At 37.7% G+C, this 20,513-nt stretch overlaps 1 protein-coding gene across 7 annotated transcripts in view; it reads right to left on the reverse strand.

Moving 5' to 3' along the window:
* Positions 1-20,513, reverse strand: part of NSD1 (nuclear receptor binding SET domain protein 1) — a 164,757-nt gene that overhangs the window by 78,610 nt on the left and 65,634 nt on the right. For all 7 annotated transcript variants that reach the window (XM_033095854.1, XM_033095857.1, XM_033095853.1 and 4 more), the window contains 2 exons: positions 15,873-16,045; positions 11,374-13,939 (listed from right to left, as the gene is read on the reverse strand). In XM_033095854.1, coding sequence (XP_032951745.1) covers positions 11,374-13,939; positions 15,873-16,045 — 2,739 coding nt within the window. The remainder of the gene's footprint in view (positions 1-11,373; positions 13,940-15,872; positions 16,046-20,513) is intronic.

Consider the following 20,513-nt stretch of genomic DNA (forward strand, 5'->3'; position numbering starts at 1 on the left):
TTTGATTTTTTTCTTTGTTGTTGTTGTTGTTGTTGTTGTTGTGCTTGGTGATTTGCTTTGTTCTGAAACTGCCCTACCAGGGCCCAGCTTAAGAGGGACAAGATTCAACATATCCAGAGGCCAAATCCAGACCAAACCAGAGTACTACTGGGTTTCACCTACAAGTCACACACCTAGAGGGAATTCTCTGCAGGCACTAGAGCCCATAGAGGCCAAACCACATTTAAGTGGTCAACCCTCACGCAGCAGAACGCCCTGCGGTGGGCAGAGCCAAGTCTCACAACGAGTCAGCCTAGAAGTTAACCCCACCTACTCACAAGCAAAAAGCCATTAAAGACCTTCTTGAACAGGACAATATACACAACACAAGAGTCACCTTTGGAGCACACGCAGAGGAGAAGAACGAAGTAGTGTCAAATATAAAGGACACATACTACATAAGATAACCTAGCAAGAACTAAGAACTCTAGGGGATCTACCTATTACATCAAAACAAACAGAGAGAGTCTGCCAGAATGGGGAAACAAAGATACACATCCCAAAAAAAAGAACAGAAGAAACCTCCACAACTGGAACCAAATGAAGCAGAGGTAACCAACCTTTCAGAGACAGAATTCAGAACACTGGTGATAAGAATGTTTAAGGAGCTTAGAGAAGACATAAAGAAGGATGTAGAAATCATAACGAACAACCAGTTAGAACTAAAGAACACAATTACCGAAATTAAGAACTCACTGGAAGGAATTACCAGCAGGTTAGATGAAGCAGAGGATAGAATCAGCGACTTAGAAGACAAGGTAGCAGAGATCACCCTAACGGAACAACGGAAAGAAAAAATAATAAAAAACAATGAGGATGGCTTAAGAGACCTCTGGGATAACATCAAGCGCAACAACATGCGCATCATAGGAATACCAGAAGGTGAAGAGAGGAAGCAAGGGATTGAGAACATATTTGAAGTAATAATGTCCGAAAACTTCCCCAACCTGATGAAGGAAACCAACATACAAGCCCAGGAAGTGCAGAGAGTTCCAACCAGGATAAACCCAAACAGGTCCACACCAAGACACATTATAGTTAAAATGGCAAAGCTTAAAGACAAAGAGAGAATCCTAAAAGCAGCAAGAGAAAGACAGAGGGTTACATACAAGGGAACTCTCATAAGACTACCAAATGACTTTTCTATAGAAACATTGAAGGCCAGGAGGGAGTGGCAGGAGATACTCAAAGTGATGGAAAACAAAGGCCTACCACCTAGATTGCTTTATCCAGCAAGGCTATCATTTAAAGTTAATGGAGAGATAAAGAGCTTTCCAGAAAAAAATAAGGTAAAGGAATTTATTACCACCAAGCCAGCATTGCAAGAAATACTAAAAGGACTTCTGCAAATAGAAAAAAGATCAAAACAACCTAACTAGAAATTAAAAAATGGCAATAACTATGTACCTATCAATAATCACTTTAAATGTAAATGGTTAAATGCTCCAATCAAGAGACATAGGGTGGCTGACTGGATAAGAAAGCAAGACCCTTGTATATGCTGTATACAAGAGACTCATCTCAGAACGAAAGACACACACAGGCTGCAAGTGAAGGGCTGGAGTAAGATATTTCATGCAAATGGAAACGAGAAAAAAGCTGGAGGTGTAATACTTGTATCTGACAAAATAGACTTTAAAATGAAGAACATATTAAAAGATAAAGATGGGCACTATATAATAAGAAAGGGATCGATCCGACAAGAGGATATAACCCTAGTAAACATCTATACACCCAACATAGGAGCACCTAAATATATAAAACAGGTACTGACTGACATAAAGGCAGAGATCAACAGTAACACTATTATAGTCGGGGACTTCAACACACCTCTGACAACAAAGGACAGGTCTTCCAGACAGAAAATCAATATGGAAACAACAGCCTTAAATGATACATTGGACCACTTGGATTTAATCGATATTTTCAGAACATTTCACCCCAATGCTGCAAAATACACGTTTTTCTCAAGCGCACATGGAACATTTTCCAAGATAGACCATATGTTAGGCCACAAAACAAGTCTTGATAAATTTAAGAAAACTGAAATCATACCAATTGTCTTCTCTGATCACAATGCTATGAAATTACACATGAACTACAGGAAAAAAAAACTGGAAGACACACCAATTCATGGAGGCTGAATAACTTATTACTAAATAATGAATGGGTCAAGCAGGAGATCAAGGAAGAAATCAAAAGATATCTCGAGACGAACAAAAATGAAAACACGACGACCCAAAATCTATGGGATGCCGCGAAAGCAGACCTAAGAGGGAAATTCATAGCATTGCAGGCCTACCTAAAGAAACAAGAAACATCACTAATCAACAGTTTATCTTCACACTTAAGGGATCTGGAAAAAGAACAGCAAAATAAGCCCAAAGGGAGCACAAGGAAGGAGATAATAAAGATCAGAGCAGAAATAAATGAAATAGAAACCAGAAAAACAATACAAAAGATCAATGAATCCAAGAGTTGGTTCTTAGAGAAGATAAACAAAATTGACAAACCTTTAGCCAGACTCATTAAAAAAGAGAGAGAGAGGACCCAAATTAATAAAATCAGAAATGAAAGAGGAGAAGTGACAACGGACACCGCAGAAATACAAAAAGTTTTAAGAAATTACTATGAGCAACTATATGCCAACAAATTTGTCAATCTGGAAGAAATGGACAATTTTCTAGGGGCCTACAACCTTCCAAGGCTAACTCAAGAAGAAACAGAAAACCTGAATAGACTGATTACCACCAGGGAAATAGAATCAGTAATCAACAATCTCCCAAAAAACAAAAGCCCTGGGCCAGATGGCTTTACAGGTGAATTTTACAAAACGTTCAAAAAAGAATTATCACCTATTCTCCTCAAGCTCTTCCAAAAAATCCAGAAGGAGGGAAGACTCCCAAACACTTTTTACGAAGCCACTATCACCCTGATCCCAAAATCAGACAAAGACACCACAAAAAAAGAAAACTACAGGCCGGTATCTCTAATGAACATAGATGCAAAAATCCTCAACAAAATATTAGCGAACAGAATTCAGCAATACATTAAAAAGATCATACACCATGATCAAGTGGGATTCATCCCTGATATGCAAGGGTGGTTCAACATCCGCAAATCAATTAATGTGATACACCACATTAACAAAATGAAAAATAAAAATCACATGATCATATCAATAGATGCAGAAAAAGCATTTGATAAAATCCAACAGCCATTTATGATAAAAACCCTTAAGAAAGTGGGAATAGAGGGATCACATCTCAACATAATAAAGGCCATATATGACAAACCCACAGCTAACATCATACTCAATGGGGAAAAGCTACAACCATTCCCCCTAAGATCAGGAACAAGGCAAGGTTGCCCACTATCTCCGCTTCTATTCAACACAGTGCTGGAAGTTCTAGCCACAGCAATCAGACAAGAAAAAGAAATAAAAGGCATCCAAATTGGTAAGGAGGAAGTAAAATTATCATTATATGCAGATGATATGATACTATATATAGAGAACCCTAAAGACTCCACCAAGAAGCTATTAGAGCTGATAGATGAATTTAGTAAAGTAGCAGGATACAAAATTAATATTCAGAAATCAGTTGCATTTGTATATACCAATAATAAAACATCAGAAGGAGAAATTAAAAAAACAGTCCCATTTACAATTGCTCCAAAGACTATAAAATACCTGGGAATAAATTTAACCAAAGAAGTAAAAAATCTGTACTCAGAAAATTATAAGACACTGAAGAAAGGAATGAAAGAAGATATAAATAGATGGAAACACATATCATGTTCATGGATAGGAAGAATTAATATAGTTAAAATGCCCATACTGCCTAAGGCAATATACATATTCAACGCAATTCCTATCAAACTACCAATGACGTTTTTCACAGAAATAGAACATATAATCCTAAAATTTATATGGGACCATAAAAGACCCCGTATAGCCTCAGCAATCTTGAGAAATAAGAACAAAGTGGGAGGTATAACAATACTTGACTTCAAATTATACTACAAGGCTACAGTAATCAAAACAGCATGGTACTGGCATAAAAACAGACACATAGTTCAATGGAACAGAATAGAGAGTCCAGAAAAAAATCCATGCCTATATGGCCATTTAATCTACAACAATGGAAGCAAGAATGTACGATGGGGTAAAGACAGTCTATTCAATAAATGGTGCTGGGAAACCTGGACAGACACATGCAAAAAAATGAAGCTGGACCACCTCCTTACACCGTATACAAAAATAAACTCAAAATGGCTTAAAGACTTAAATGTAAGATCTGAAACCATAAAATACCTAGAAGAAAATATAGGAAGAAACTTCTCAGACATTACCCGGAGTAAGATTTTTACTGATATATCCCCTCGCGCGAGAGAAGTAAGAGAAAAAATAAACGTGGGATTATATCAAACTAAAAAGTTTTTTCACAGCAAAGGAAACCATCCATAAAACAAAAAGGGATCCTACTGAATGGGAAAAGATATTTGCCAATGACATATCTGATAAGGGATTAATATCACAAATCTATAAAAAACTCACTCAACTCAACTACAAAAAAACAAACGATTCAATTAAAAAATGGGCAGAGGACTTGAAGAGACATTTTTCTAAAAAGGACATACAGATGGCAAACAAACATATGAAGAAATGCTCAGCCTCACTAACCATCAGAGAAATGCAAATAAAAACCACAATGAGATACCACCTCACCCGTCAAAATGGCTATCGTCAATAAATCAACAAACAAGTGCTGGCGCGGATGTGGAGAAAAGGGAACGCTTGTGCACTGTTGGTGGGATTGCAGATTGGTGAAGCCACTATGGAAAACAGTATGGAGGTATCTCAAAAATCTGAAAATGGAACTACCCTATGATCCAGTAATTCCACTCCTAGGTATCTATCTGGAGAAATCCAAAACTCCAATTCAAAAATCTTTATGCACTCCTATGTTTATTGCAGCACTATACACAATAGCTAAGACATGGAAACAACCGAAATGCCCATCGGTAGATGACTGGATTAAGAAAATGTTGTACATTTATATAATGGAGTATTACGCAGCCATAAAGAAGAAAGAAATCTTACCATTTGCAACAACATGGATGGACCTAGAGAACATTATGTTAAGTGAAATAAGTCAGACAGAGGAAGATAAGTACCATATGATCTCACTTATATGCAGAATCTAAAGAAAAGAATAAGTGAATGAACTAATCAGAAACAGTTTTGGAGACAAAGAGGAAAGACTGAGGGTTGCTAGATGGGCGGAGGCGTGGGGGTAGGTGAGGGGATTAGAAAACAATCAGTAACCACAAGATGGCCACCGGGTTTTGAAAATTAATCTGGGGAACATAATTTAGTGGTTACCAGAGGGTAAGGGGGGTGGGGGGTGGGAGATGAGGGTAAGGGGGATCAAATACACGGTGATGGAAGGAGAACTGACTCTGGGTGGTGAACACACAATGTAATTTATAGATGATGTGATACAGAATTGTACACCTGAAATCTATGTAATTTTACTAACAATTGTCACCCCAATAAATATATAAAAAAAAGAAAATCTGAATAAGGAGATTAAATCAGTCATCAAAAACTTCTCAAGAAAGGGATGGCCGGTTAGCTCAGTTGATTAGAGCGCGGTGCTCTTAACAACAAGGTTGCAGGTGCGATCCCCACATGAGTCACTGTGAGCTGCGCCCTCCACAGCTGGATTGAAACAACTACTTGACTTGGAGCTAATGGGTCCTGGAAAAACACACTTAAAATAAATAAAAGTTCAAAACAAAACAAAAAAACCTCTCAAGAAAGAAAAGCTCAGGACCAGATGGCTTCACTGGAGAAATCTACTAAGCATTTTTTTTAAAACAGCATTAGTACCAAATCTTTTTCAAACTTTTCCAAAAACTGAAGAGGAGGGAACATTTATTTGCAAACTCATTTTATGAAGTGAACATTACCTTGATAACACCCCCAACCCCCAAAGTCAATCTCCCTTATGAACACATGCAAAAATCCTCAACAAATATTAGCAAATGGAATTCAACAGCAGGATTATATACCATGATCAAGGATTATACACCATGATCAAAGTGGGATTCATCCCTTGGATGTTGAAGACAAAAATTTGATTATTTCCTGTTTACAATGCATTTTTTGCAATACTAAGTGGATACTGCCAAGATATAAAGTGAAAATTTATTTTCCCAGTTGAACTAGTCTACAATTCAACTGACCTTTGCCTTACTTAAGAACTGGGGGGGGAGGGGCCGGCCCAGTGGCTTAGGCGGTTAGAGCTCCATGCTCCTCACTCCGAAGCTGCCGCTGAGCTCCCGGATGGCTCAGTTGGTTGGAGCGCGTCCTCTCAACCACAAGGTTGCCGGCTGGACTCCCGCAAGGGATGGTGGGCTGCGCCCCCTGCAACTAGAAACGGCAACTGGACCTGGAACTGAGCTGCGCCCTCCACAACTAAGACTGAAAGGACAACAACTTGAAGCTGAACGGCACCCTCCACAACTAAGATGGAAAGGACAACAACTTCACTTGGAAAAAAGGCCTGGAAGTACACACTGTTCCCCAATAAAGTCCTGTTCCCCTTCCCCAATAAAATCTTTAAAAAAAAAAAAAAAAAGAACTGGGGGAGGGAGAGATGGAGGCCCACACCCTGATCATCTAATCATTCATGTTTGGGGAGTTTATTGGCTATGATTACCTTTTAAATGTTTACGATCCTTTATTTTTTATTTCTTTAAATTTATTGGGGTATGTAAGTTTCAAGTGTACAATTCTATAAAGCATCATCTGTAAATTGCATTGTGTGCTCACCACCCGAAGTCTAGTCTTCTTCTGTCACCATATGGTCATATGGTGTCATCATCATCGTCATCACCATTTTGGCTTCATCTGGACCACTTACAATGGTCATTTTTTTTACCTCAAGCCACAAGTTTAAAATATCCCCCATTGTTCTCCTATGCTTTGTCTTTAGTGCCCTCCCTCTATTATCTGAGCACATAAATGAATTCTGTGACTACTTACATTGAAAATTATCAGTCATAACACTGTTCTAATTGTTTTATTGTTACCAGTGACTTTCTGAAATGTCTGTTTTCTGAATAAAAGAAATACATTGTATGGAAATCAATTATTACAAAAATCAATTAATGTAAGAAAACACATTAAGGAATAAAGGAAAAAAATCACCTGATCATCTCAAATAATGCAGAAAAGGCTTGACAAAATTCCACACTTTTTCCTAGTTTGTAGTTTCCAACAAACTAGGAAAAAAGGAAATTACCTAAACATAATAAAGGTCATATGTGAAACCCCACAGCTAACATGACAGTCTCTGGTAAAAAACTGAAAGCTTTTTCTCTAAGCTCAGGAACAAGGCTAGGATGCCCACTCTTTCCACTTCTATTTAACATACTACTGGAAATCAAAGCAAGGGCAATCAGGCAAGAATTAGAAGTAAAAGGCATCCAAATTGGAAAGGAGAAAGTAAAATATCTCTGTTCATAGTTGATAAGATGTTTTGTGTAGAAAACCGTAAAGATTCTAAATACACACACAAAAAAACTGTAAGAACTAATAAACAAATTTAGTATGGTTACAGGATACAAAAATCAATGTTCAAAAAAACCAGTTGTTTCTATACTCTAATAATCAACATCTCAAAAAGGAAATTAAGTAAACAATCCCATTTTCAATATCATAAAAAATAAAATACTTAGGAATAAACTTAACCAAGAATGTGAGAGTTGTGCACTAAAAATTACAAAACACTGCTGAAAGAAATTAAAGACACAAATAAAAAGGAAAAATATCCTATGTTCATTGATTGGAAAACTTAATATTGTCAAAATGTCCATACTACCCAAAAGCAATCTACAGATTCACTGCTATCCTCATCAAAATCCCAATGGCATTTTTTACACAAATAGAAAAAAAACCCATCCTCAAACTGAAATGCAATCTCAAAGGACCCTGAATAACCAAAACAACTTTGACAAAAAAGAACAAAGACAGAAAGAAACCTCACACCATTCTGTTTTCAAAGCATAAAACTGCAGTAATCGAAACAATACAAGACTGCCATCAAGACAGACATATAGGTCAATGGAACAGAATAGAAAGCCCAGAAACAAACCTTTACATGTATAGTCAAATTATTTTTGAACAGGGGTACTAAAACTACACTGTGTGGAAAGGATAGTCTCTTCAATAATGGTGTGCTGAAAAGTAGCTATCCACATGCAAAAGAATGATGATGAACCCTCATCTTACACCACATTCCAAAATTAATTCAAAATGGATGAAACAACTAAAATCTAAGACCTGAAACTAAAAAACTAAATAAGGGAATGGGGCGGCCGGATGGTTCAGTTGGTTAGAGCGCGGGCTCTTAACAACAGGGTTGCTGGTTTGATTCCCACATGGGCCAGTGAGCTGCGCCCTCCACAACTAGATTGAAGACAACGAGCTGCCACTGAGCTGCCAGAGGGGTGGCCAGATGGCTCAGCTGGTTAGAGCGCGAGCTCTTAACAAGATTGCCAGTTCAATTCCCGCATGCGATGGTGGGCTGCGCCCCCTGCAACTCAAGATTGAAAATGGCAACTGGACTTGGAGCTGAGCTGTGCCCTCAACAACTAGATTGAAGGACAATGGAGCTGAAGGACTTGGAGCTGATGAGCCCTGGAAAAACACACTGTTCCTCAACATTCCCCAATAAAAATAAAAAATAAAAACAATAGGGGAAAAGATTCCTAACATTAGAATGAGCAATGATATCTTTGATATGATCAAAAGCACAAGTAACAAAAGCAAAAACAGACAAATTGGACTACATCAAACTTAAAAATGTCTGCACAGCAAAGGAAACAATTTTACGAAGTGAAAAAGCCTGCAGAATGGAAGAAACTATTTGCAAACCATATGTTAAAGAAAGGGTGATTATGCAGAATGAACAACTCCCAGAACTCACTAACAAAACAAACAAACAAACAAAAAAACCCTATTAAAAAATGGGCAAAGAACTCAGAACAGACATTTCTTCAAAGAAGATATACAAATGGCCCAGAAACATATGAAAAGATGCTCAACATCACCAATTACCAGGAAATTCAAATCAAAACAACAATGAGGTATCACTTTACACCTGTTAGGATGACCACTATCAAAAAACTAAAATTAAAATAACAAGTGTTGGAGAGGATGCGGAGAAACTGGAATCCTGGAGCACTGTTGGTGGGAATGTCAAACGGTGCAGGCGCTATGGGAAACAGTATGAAGGTTCCTCAAAAAATTATAAATAGAATTATTATACGATTCAGTTAGCTCACCTCTAGGTATACATCTAGAGAATTAAAAACAGGATCTCAAAGAAATATTTGTAACACCCATGTTCTCTACAGTATTATTCACAATAGCCAAGATATGGAAGCTACCTAAATGTCCATTGACAAATGAATAGATCAAGAAAATTTTGTATGTACACATAAAGTACTTTTATCCAGCCTCAGAAAAGAAGGAAATTTTGTTATATGCTAGAACATGGATAGACCTTGAGGACACTATGCTAAATGAAATAATCCAATCACAAAAAGACAAACAGTGTAATTCCACTTATATGTGGTATCTACAGTAATTGAACTCTGAGAAACAGAAGGAGAATGGTGGTTGCTGGGGCTGGGCAAAGGAAAAAACGAGGCGTTATTGTTCAGTGGATATAGAGTTTCAGACATGCAAGATGACAAAGTCCTAGAGACCTGTTGTACAACAATGTGCATATCGTTAATACTGCAACGTACGAGATGTGATCAAAAAAATACAGTGAATGCTGCTGCCACGTGCCATCCAACAGAAAGGCATGGATCTTCAATACGGGTAGTGGCGTGTCAAACCTTACTAAGACTGTGTGACAAGTTTCAACTTGTTCCGTGCAGTCGGGAGTGAGCTACAGTGGAGAGATGTGTTTTAAAGTGTCCTCCAACATGACAACGCTCCGTGTCACACATCGCCTCTGGGAGATGGCAATTTCTGTCAAATAAAAACATTACAGTGTGTCCTCATCCACCTTATTCACCAGCTCGGGCACCATGCAACTTCTAGCTCTTCTCCAAAGTCAAAATGATTCAGGACATCAAGGCAGCCATGACAGTGCAACTAAAGAAACTCACGAAAGTAGACTTCCAGAACTGCTTCTAAAAGTGGCAAGAACGATGGGATAAGTGTGTTGGAAGCGAAGGGGATTAATGACAATGTGTCTTTTACAGTAATAAAATTTTTAAATTTAAACATTTACCGTATTTTTTTAATCACACCTCATACACTTTAAACTTGTTCAGAGAGTAAATTTCTATGTTTTTACCACAATAAAAATAAAGCACTTATGCACGCTAAGTGAAAGAACCAAACACAATTATTGTATGATACCATTTATATAAATTGCACAGAATAGGCAAATCTATATAAATTGAGGACAAATGAAGGGAAATTGATAAAGGGTATAAGGTTTCTTTCTGGGGTGATGCAAATGTTCCAAAATTGATAATGTTGATTGCACAAATCTATATTAAAAATCAGTGAAATATAAACTTTAAAAAGATGAATTTCATGGTATGTAGATTATATCAATATAGCTGTTAGAAAACCTACTATGGTAAACAATTTTTGAGAAATCTTATGTTTAGGAATAGTCAGTTTTATACTCAATAACTACAATGTATTTATTAATATCTTGAAAGACTTCTGTTTTCTTTCTGCTGCTGAGGCAGGATAGCTGGTACTTCACTCTCAAACCTTATTCCAGAAGTGATGTAAGACATCTAGGGCCGTAACACATGTGCTACAGAACACCTGCATTTTTTCAAAAGCGTATGTCCCCTCTGTCTACTACACAACAGGTGGATTTTCCTTACGTTGTGGTCAACGGAAACCTAATGTTCAATAAAATCTATTTGCTTTCTGTAAGCAACTGGATTTAAATCTCAGGCTTAGAATCTCTCAATTACCTACAATACCAGATCAAATCCCAAAAAGTTTATGGATTTAAAAAGGTAGGAAAACCAACAAAATGTTACTGAAAACTACTAAAAGCAAAAGGGGGGAAAAATGAGCTTCTGATTAAACAACTTCTAAAAATATACAAAAACCTGGTCCTCAACATTCAGACGCTTCTGCATAAAGCTGTTTCTTCAAGTGATAATCCCTCCCTCCCAATTTACACTTAGCCCTTCCATTAAAACAGACCGACTTCAGAGGTGGTTCATTATCACAACTTCCTCTAATCCCTTTCTGCGGCAGTCAAGAATCCTTACCTGGTTCAGGAAGCTCAGGCTGGGGAGTCAAACTGGGAATTCCTGGCTCCTTTTCCATCTCCTCAATGCTGGCACTGGATTTATCACAAACATTCGACCGTGGCCCAACCGAATCTAAGCGGCCGGCGTGATTTGGATCTGTGAGCACATCCTCCAGTATGTTTGTCGAAGGAGGAGGTCGATGCTCTGGGAACTCATCTCCCTTCTTTACAGGGTCAGCAGGAAGCAAGACCCCAAAGGCACCCTCAGAGTTTTCTTTCTCCCTAAATCTGTTAGTGCGCTTACGAGGTTTAGTGCGCCTTTGGTTTAAACGCTGCCATCGCTTTTTAGGCACCACTTGATTTAGACCATTGGGTTCATCATTCTCACTGTTCATTTCAGAGTCCAGCTCTGGGCCCTTTCTATTTTCAAAAGAGGGGCCTTTTTCAGGAATTTTATCAGGGTCAGATTGGTTGACTTTGCTGTCAAAATGAACATCGGAAAAACGTGCACTGTCTTCATTTGTTAAAGGGCCCATTAATTGAAGGGGTTCTTCTTTAGCAGGGTTTTCTGCACCACCTCTCAAAAAGCCGTTCTCTGAAACCCCACTCTCTCCCTGTAGTGCAGCCTCTGGAGTCACACCTGGAAGCCGGTTCAGTTTTCTTTTGCGCTCTGTCTTTAAGGCTTTACGGTTCACTGTGTTCTTGGCCATCTGGCCTGAAAAACCATCTCGCAATTTGGATGATGGCTTTGATCGCCCACAGTTGCGCCTAGTGACACAGTTTGAACGACTTTTGCCAGCAGCAGGGAGGTCTCTTCTGTTGGCCACTAAGCCAGGTAGAGAGGCAGACAACTCCCCAGATAGTGCAGAGTCACCCCCGCTAGGGCTAGGATGGACTGGATCCTGAGTGCCATTTCCATTTTTTTCTGAACTGTGAGTGGAGCCTCCTGAAGCCAAGACCTTAGAAGTCCCTACAGGACTACTGGTGGAACAGTCCCCGAGACCAGGACTCCGATAGGAGACCAAGTTTTGAGCAGCCATTAGCCGCTGCTCCTTGGTCTTACTATCGTGCATGTCTTTCAACATCATCAGCAACGTACTGAATTTGTAGTCTGGTTCAATAGGTATATGATTCTGACTGGAGGCGGAAGAAAAAAGTAATGGTTTTGATGGCTTTGATGTTCCAGAGTCACTGACATCTTCACTTAAGGATCTGTAAGAGAGCTCCTTCAACTCTGACAGAACATGTTTCACCACTGCTGTTTCTATGTCACTTGAATCCCTGGTTTTCTCATGCATGTTGCTCAGTAGTTTCAGTCCATCCACTTTCCCACTTTTGGAAATGCTAGCCAAAGGAGAGCCTTTGGAATCTGAAGAACAGCATTTCAAACTGCAGTCCTCATTTATAACTGGGGGTTCTACTACAACTGGATTTTCTTTATGTTTGTACTTTATGTTTCGAATCTTGGGCTGTTTGCTTTTTGAATGTAACAGAGCTTGATTTGTAGCCCCACCCTTTATTAGTGGGTTCTCACTGGAAATGCTGGATGGGGTGTTGAATTTTGGAGGGAGACCATCATTTCTAAAATCTGATTGGGGTTTGCGGACAAGAGTGGACACTTTAAAATCAGAGAGATTAACCTGAGATGTCTCAGTCCCAGACTCTGCTGTCTTAGTACAATCTGTTAAGTGATCTGTATGTGAGTTAGTAATGAGGGACTTCTGCTTTGCTTTTACCTTAGTGTTCGTGGCAGGATACCTAGCATACTTTACCTTTTCGTTTTTCTGCACGGATAACATGTTCCCTGTTCTATCAAAAGCATCTGTAATTTCAAGAACACTGTTATCAGACTCTGAACTATGATCGATGGGATCCAGATCACTACTTCCATCATCAGAAGTGGTACAGATACTAATGGAATCACTTCGTTTTTCTTCATCACCTGCTCCAATATAGCAGAGCTGAACTTTTGAACTGCACACCAGACCTCGTTGGAGTTTCTTCTTCTCTCCAGAACGTTTAGAAATCAAGGCACCCTCAGACAAACCCAGTAAAGAGTCACAATTTGAAGTCTCAAATTCTTTCTTTGCAGTGTTTTTTGTACAAGAAGAAAACAGGAAACTTCCCGGGGCAGTGCTAGCCCCAGTAAGACTGTTTGCTATCCTGGAAAGTTCATTAGAAGCCTGCTTATCAGATACATCCCCAGAAATAAAGTTTATGCCAAGGTTCTCGGGAATCTTTCCCCTACGTTCTTCCTTATGTGATTCAAACTGCATGTGGCCCTTTTTCACACAAGTCCTTTTTGGATTATCAGTGCTCTTTCTGGCTCGAGACTTAGCACAAGGCTTTTCCTTCTCATCTGCAGAATGTTCCGAGTCAAAAGCCAGAGATTTCAAGCAGCCATTAAGCAACAAGTCATGTTCAGATTCAGGATCATTTGTACAGTCCTCAAATGGCATATCCTCCTCACTGTCCAATTTGATCGAACTGTTGACACATTTTCGGTTCTTCGACCCTTTGGGAACATCATACTGTTCAGCCAGACCAACACTGGCTTCCCATTTACTCAAAATTTTCTGAGGAACCTTAAATTAAAGGAGAAAAAGATTGTCACTAATCAAAGAAAGGGGAACGGGCAACAGGGAGTTGATCAGTGGACACCTCACAAATCAGCTTTCAAAGTATCTTCTACTTCCTTCAAGGCCCTTTTATGGGACCAGCCAGGTAGCTAGCACCCACAGCTTACCCAGAGCTTAACTAACGGGGAGTCCTCAACACTACATCACCACTAAGATCTATCATCAGAGGAAAGACTGATCTCATAAATCCTCCATTCTCTCGGCCTTTATAAGCACAAAGGAGTGGACCATAGATTAAGACTACAACATTACATTATTAATCAACATCACATTACCAAATCAAGAAATAACTAGACCCTCCGACTTACCTCTCCACACTTCAAATAAGGATTTATTTTCTTCCTGACTTATGAAGGCCAAGCACTTGCTCGGCTGCATAAAGAAAAAGGAAAAGGCTAAAGAAGATGAATATGAAAAAAAATGAGAACAGGAGAAATGAATGGATCAGACCTGCCCTAGGAGATCTGAAATCTGAACCTCAGGTTATCAGTAGGCCCTTGGCTAATCAAGGTTCTTCTATACATGTTACATACAATCTGGATTTCAACCAAGCAGTCCAGAGACACCAAAACACCCTGGGTGTAACAAATTACGTAAGCTCTTTCCTTGATTCCTCAAAGCATGAGGACGTTGAGGTTCTGTGAAATATACCTAATTTTCCCGACTCTTATTTATTTCTCTCCTTGGCTTCATAGAATAGGTATTAGTCAAGGTTCTCACTAACACTGAGTGTTCACAAATACTTAAATACTTGTGGAAGGGATGTTCTGCAAAACATGTAAAAATTCAGGTCACTCGACAGGTAGCCTCCTCTTATAAAGCAATAAACTGACCACCTGATTAATTTTACATACAAACACACACCCATTAATTCTCGCGACTGCGACCAGAGTAAATCAATTTTCCAGAACCTGAGAGCTCTAATGAACATCTCAGAAAAGGGAGTTGGCTAATCTACATAGCTGAAGGTATGACACAAAAACTCTGACACTTCCCCACCACCAACTACCCAAAGTATTAGAAAGGATGTAGCTATAAGTCTCCTTTAACTTAACAGCAGCACATACTAGTTGTTTTGGAGCATCAACCTTATGACATATTAAATATTTATAATTATTTCTAATCCACACATATTAATACACACAAGGAACATATTGTCACACTAGTTTTAGAATTAAAGACATTGGTCCTCAGAAAACTCAAAAACAGCAGGGACTGTATACTGACTCTAAATTATCCTAATTATGATTTTTATAGTCTAAAAGGATGTATACACAGAAAAGTAAGAAACACAAATCTAAGAGGAACTATTTCCCCTTCTAGAATTGACTATAAAAGAATATTAAAATATGCCAAAAAATTACTTGGCCAACATAAAACGTCAAGCAAACAAAAAAAAAACCCAAAATGTTCTTCACTAAAACATAACCAGTTTTGAAACTGCAACCTTAAGCATTCACCACCACACACAAAAACGAAACAAAAATGTTTAAACCTTTATCTTTCTCATTTTTAAGAGAAATGATTAATCCAGAGAGTGGAAAGTAGAATATTGTTTTGATGATTATTTTCTTCTTACATAAGATATAACCAAAGATGATGATTATGCCACTTTTTATTGTCACATCTAAGTGACATGGCAAAAATTAGCTGAAATCATCTCTCAAAAAACTGAGTGTAAATATTTGGAAGGCTAGCCCCATCTCACCCCTGAAAAAGAAAAAAACAAAAACCCTTGCCTTCTACCTATTTTCTCACAAATACAAATATCCTACTACTACAGGAAGTAACTTACATTTCAAAAATATAATATTTCTTCTGTACCTTCTCCCTGCCCACCCAAGAAGATCATTTGAAGGTCTGTTGTTGTTGTTTTTACCTTATGCCTATATCCTTTTTCTTTCTGCTTCCCTCTTCTTCTAAGGACAGGTAGCTCTTCAAACTGATGTCTGCCTTCAAACATGACAATTGCTTTTCCAGCCACCCAAGCTCTCTCTGAAGGGTCTCCGAAAGCCTCCACGTAGTACTGCCGATAGGGCCTCCGGTTGGAAACTAAATAAGGATAAGAACCAGTGTCATTACTTTAAAAACATGACTGTTCATCATCAAGATAACAGGCATACCATTGTTGCCAAAGAAGCTTCTCTTTACCAAATTAATTAAGTCAACAAGCTAAAAAATCTGAACAAGAAACTGAAGTAGGTGAGATAGAAGGAAAATTTTAACTATTCAATTAATATAGCAAGAAAATAATTAAATTTACGAAAGAAGTCAATGGTTTGGTCTGATAAGCTATATATTCTAAACCGGTTGGAGGTTGATTAGCTAATCACAGAACAAATTCATGTAGCAACCAACTGAAGTTCCTTTTACCATCAGTCTATAAAGTCTTACACTCTTGTTACTGGAAAATACAAAGGGCATATAAGCTATAGCACCACAAATATTAATAATGAACAAGAACTAACCACCACACAAACTCTAAAAACACTATGCTAAAATGTAAGGAGGAAGAAATGCTCCTTACATTCAACACCATGCCATGTGTAACACACTAACATTTATGGAGTAGCTATTCCAGGCCAGGCCCTATATTAGGTGTGTGGCATGGATTCTTCTAAACAACCAACTCTAAGAAACAAGTAGTGTGATCCCCATTTTATAGACACAGTAAGTCCAATAACTTCACAGAGGGCAAATTCAGAATACAACATTGGCTCTGCAGAGAAAGTGGAACTTGCTATTTCAAAATACAGAAATTAAAAAAAAAGAAAAAAGAAAAAGAAAAAAAGAAATCCCAACAGCAATAAAAACAAAAAGAAGTCTAGTTATTCTACAGTTTCCTCGTTGTTGAAAGTTCTATGCATACAATTACCAAAAATAAAAACAAAAATCTCATCCAGAAAAGATTATAATCAAGTTTATCTAATGTATGTATCTCCCATACACTTAGCATTTTTCATATCAGTAAAAAATGTCAAAAAAGAAATATAGTCAGGGCTACAAATGATTTGTCTCTTTCTAGAAAAGGAAATCATTTTAAATAAAAATTCACTTTAATTCAAATCTAATTTCCTTACAAGAATCATATTCTGTTTCAAAAGGCAAAAAAGAATGTAAACAACTCTCTGAAAAAACAGGAAAAGCCCATTTCCTTCAGAATGAAAGAAAAAGGGAAGGAGAGATTTATAAACTGAACTTTAGAACAAGCTGTGAATACCTTCAAAACTCCTATCTTCATAGTAATTGGAAAGTAGCCAAAATGTCAAGTTACTTTCAATGAAAGCGTCTTTATAAATGCTAATTTCAAAGCAGTAAAACCAAGAAATGAAACGTACCTATGAGTAGGTCTCATAAACTTTTGTTGAAATGGTTGTTTTTCTATAAAAATATAGCTTAATAATAAAATTACAAACCTGGTTAAATTTTCTGTTTATTCCATTTTTAAAAACTGAAACAACTGAATTCCTTAGACTCTACCTATTAAGTTAAATCTTTCAGTAGAAACCACTTATAATGAGGGATTAAAATTGGTCAGATATATATATATACTTATATAGAGGTTCTTAAAGTCCATTTGAGAATTAAATCATTCTCCCATAAATAAGTATATTCAACAAATCTGTATTAAGTAATACAGATTGAACATTTATGATGTGCCAGCAGTATAGAAAAGACAAAAGAACTCACTGCCTGTTGGGTAAGAAGTACAGAAATAGACTGTGGTAAAATGATGACAATTCCAGTAACTAAACATTCACTTTCAAAAAAATAACACTGGCCCTTGAGCCATTCTCTACTGTTCGGGTCCGCTTCTATTTCTTTGAAGTGAATTATTTCTTTTAATAAACTACTCTTTCACCACTTAAAATAATAATAACAACAACAACAAAAACAACAACACTAAACAGTGGAAAACAATAACTGGAGGACAAATGGGACACCTGGGCAGAACTTTTAAAGGTAAACTGCTTATGAAGGAGGATTCCAGTATGAGGGCCCAGATACTCAAAGGCATGAATGAATAAAAGCAACGAAAATGGCTGGAACTACAAGTAGTTCAGAACACTAAATCATAAAGTGAAAGGAAAGGGAAACTAAACCAGTAAGCAGTGGCCAGACCTGAAACAGCGTGGATGCCATGGTAAGAGCCAGAACATTACAATGTTGGCAACGAGGAGTCTCATTTAAACTGTGGAACCACAGGCTTAGTTTTGCATCTTAGGAAGATAAATCTTCTTGATCTGTGAATAACATATTTAAGAGGAAACGAGAGGAGACTCACTAGACCCGAGATTATCAAAACAGTGTACACATGGGATAACTAGAACCTAAACTAAGGTAATAGCAAGAAAAATTAAAAGAACAAAATTTGAAGAAAAAAAAAATTTTAAGACAAATCAAAAAGACTTGTCATATAATAAAAAGTCAGAACAGATACTTGAAAACCAATGTTCATAGCAGCGTTATTCACAATAACCAAAGGTTAAAACAATCCACTGAAAGATGAACGAACAAAATGTAGTATACAGTAATTCCCCTTTATCCGTGGAGGATACATTCCCAAACCCCCAGTAGATGCCTAAACCACAGACAGTACCCTATACTGACTATGTCCTTTCTTATACACACATACCTACGACAAAGTTTAATTTATAAATTAGACATAGTAAGAGATTAACAATAACTAATAAAATAGAATAATTATACTGTAATGAAAGTTATGTGAGTGTGGTTTCTCTCTCAAAATATCTTCTTGTACTGTCTCACCCTTCTTCTTGAGATGATAAGATCAAAGTGAACAGTGCAAGCACTGTGACATAGCGCTAGGCTTACTACCGACCTGTCAATACGTCAGAAGAAGGATCATTTGCTTCAGGGACCTGGATCACTGACCCTTAACAATGTCAATGGTTGGATGTCAGGAGCAGACTATGTGGGTGGTTGGGGAAATTTCCTATTTTTGGACTGCAATTGACCATAGGTAACTGAAACTGCATAAAGCAAACCCAAGGATAAGGGGGGACCTACTGCATACATACAATGGAATATTACTGAGCCTTAAAAATGAATGAAATACATAATACAACATGGATAAACCTTAAAGATACTATGCTAAGTGAAATAAGCCAGACACAAATGAACAAGGATTGTAAGAATTTTTTAAAAAATTAATTAAATAATTTTAAAGTGGAAATCTTTAAAGGTAAAGAACGTAACTGAATACTCAAACTTAGTTTTGTTCCCTTCTGAAACCCCACTAAAAACCAGTAAAAACAGTTTTTAAAAGGAACAAATACAAAAGACAAAGTATAGAAAAAGAAACAATAAAAATCTGGGAAAGTTGGAAGTCAGATGGTGATGCGTTAAACCTAAGAGAGTTGAATGATAAGATAAGCCTGCCTTGAGAAAAGTTAGAAGCAATCTGATTTATCCCCAGGTTGCTGTGTGAAGGATACCCTAGAAGTAGAAGTATAGAAAAGTCTAAAAACAAGATTGGCCGAAAGTCTGTTAAAGTTAAGAGTATTTCCAGGTCAAGATGAAGTTAATCTCTACTAAAGCTACAGTAAAGAGACTTTCAAGACATAAATCCATTAAAGACAGGGAGAACAAGAGAGGACAGCTGAGTGTAAATTACAGAGTGGCTGTGCAAGTGTGCTATACAGTTTTAGAAGCCGGGAAGCACATAGCTAAGCATTATAGTAACTAACTTAATAGATCCAAGAATGCCAAATCAGTGAGCAAAGCCAAGAACCAACTGTAACTACACCATGCATCATTTTAAAGGCACAGGAACTGGGAACACCTTGTACCTCTGGAGTTTAGGAGGGTAAAATGGAGGATTGGTTGAAAGCTGTCAAGCAGCTTCAGGTATCTAAATTACCTCCTCCAATCCAAACCACCAGATCATGCCTCACCCCTTCGCCCAGAGAAGACTAGAGCTCCTTCTACTAGACGGAATAAAACAGGTCTCTAGACTGATCAACACCAAGCACAGTCCAGAAATAAAACCGTACCAAAAAATAGAGTAGGGAACAAGTAAACTGAACGCTAACACCACCCCGTCTTCTTCCCCTGCACTGAGCTCCCAGAACACAAGAAACCAGATTCTTACTCTCTTGGTAGGAAGCTAAAGAATCTTCTCTGAGGAGTCCCACCAAGCCAAGAAAAAACACAGAAAAGGTACTGACAAGAGACCAAGGCGGTCAGCGTACAAAGAAACTAAAGGTTGACAACCTCTACACATTCTGAAGTGCCCACATGCTCTTTAGGTCTCACTCTTGAACACAGATATAAGGAAAGCCTCAAACAAAAAAAATAGAGAACAAAAAAAAGAATATTGTGCTAATGAAATGAGATGCAGGGAACAAAAAGGAATTCTTGAGAATTAAAAACATAACAAAAATGTCAAACTCAAAAAGGGTTTGAAGACAAAGTTGAGGAAACTCTCTATGAAGTAGGAAGAACAAAACAACAAAAATGCAAAAAAAAAAAACGGAAAAAATTATGAAGTCCAATG

The sequence above is a fragment of the Rhinolophus ferrumequinum genome, chromosome 24, assembly GCF_004115265.2.
Source record: "Rhinolophus ferrumequinum isolate MPI-CBG mRhiFer1 chromosome 24, mRhiFer1_v1.p, whole genome shotgun sequence".
Classification (NCBI taxonomy): Eukaryota; Metazoa; Chordata; class Mammalia; order Chiroptera; family Rhinolophidae; genus Rhinolophus; species Rhinolophus ferrumequinum.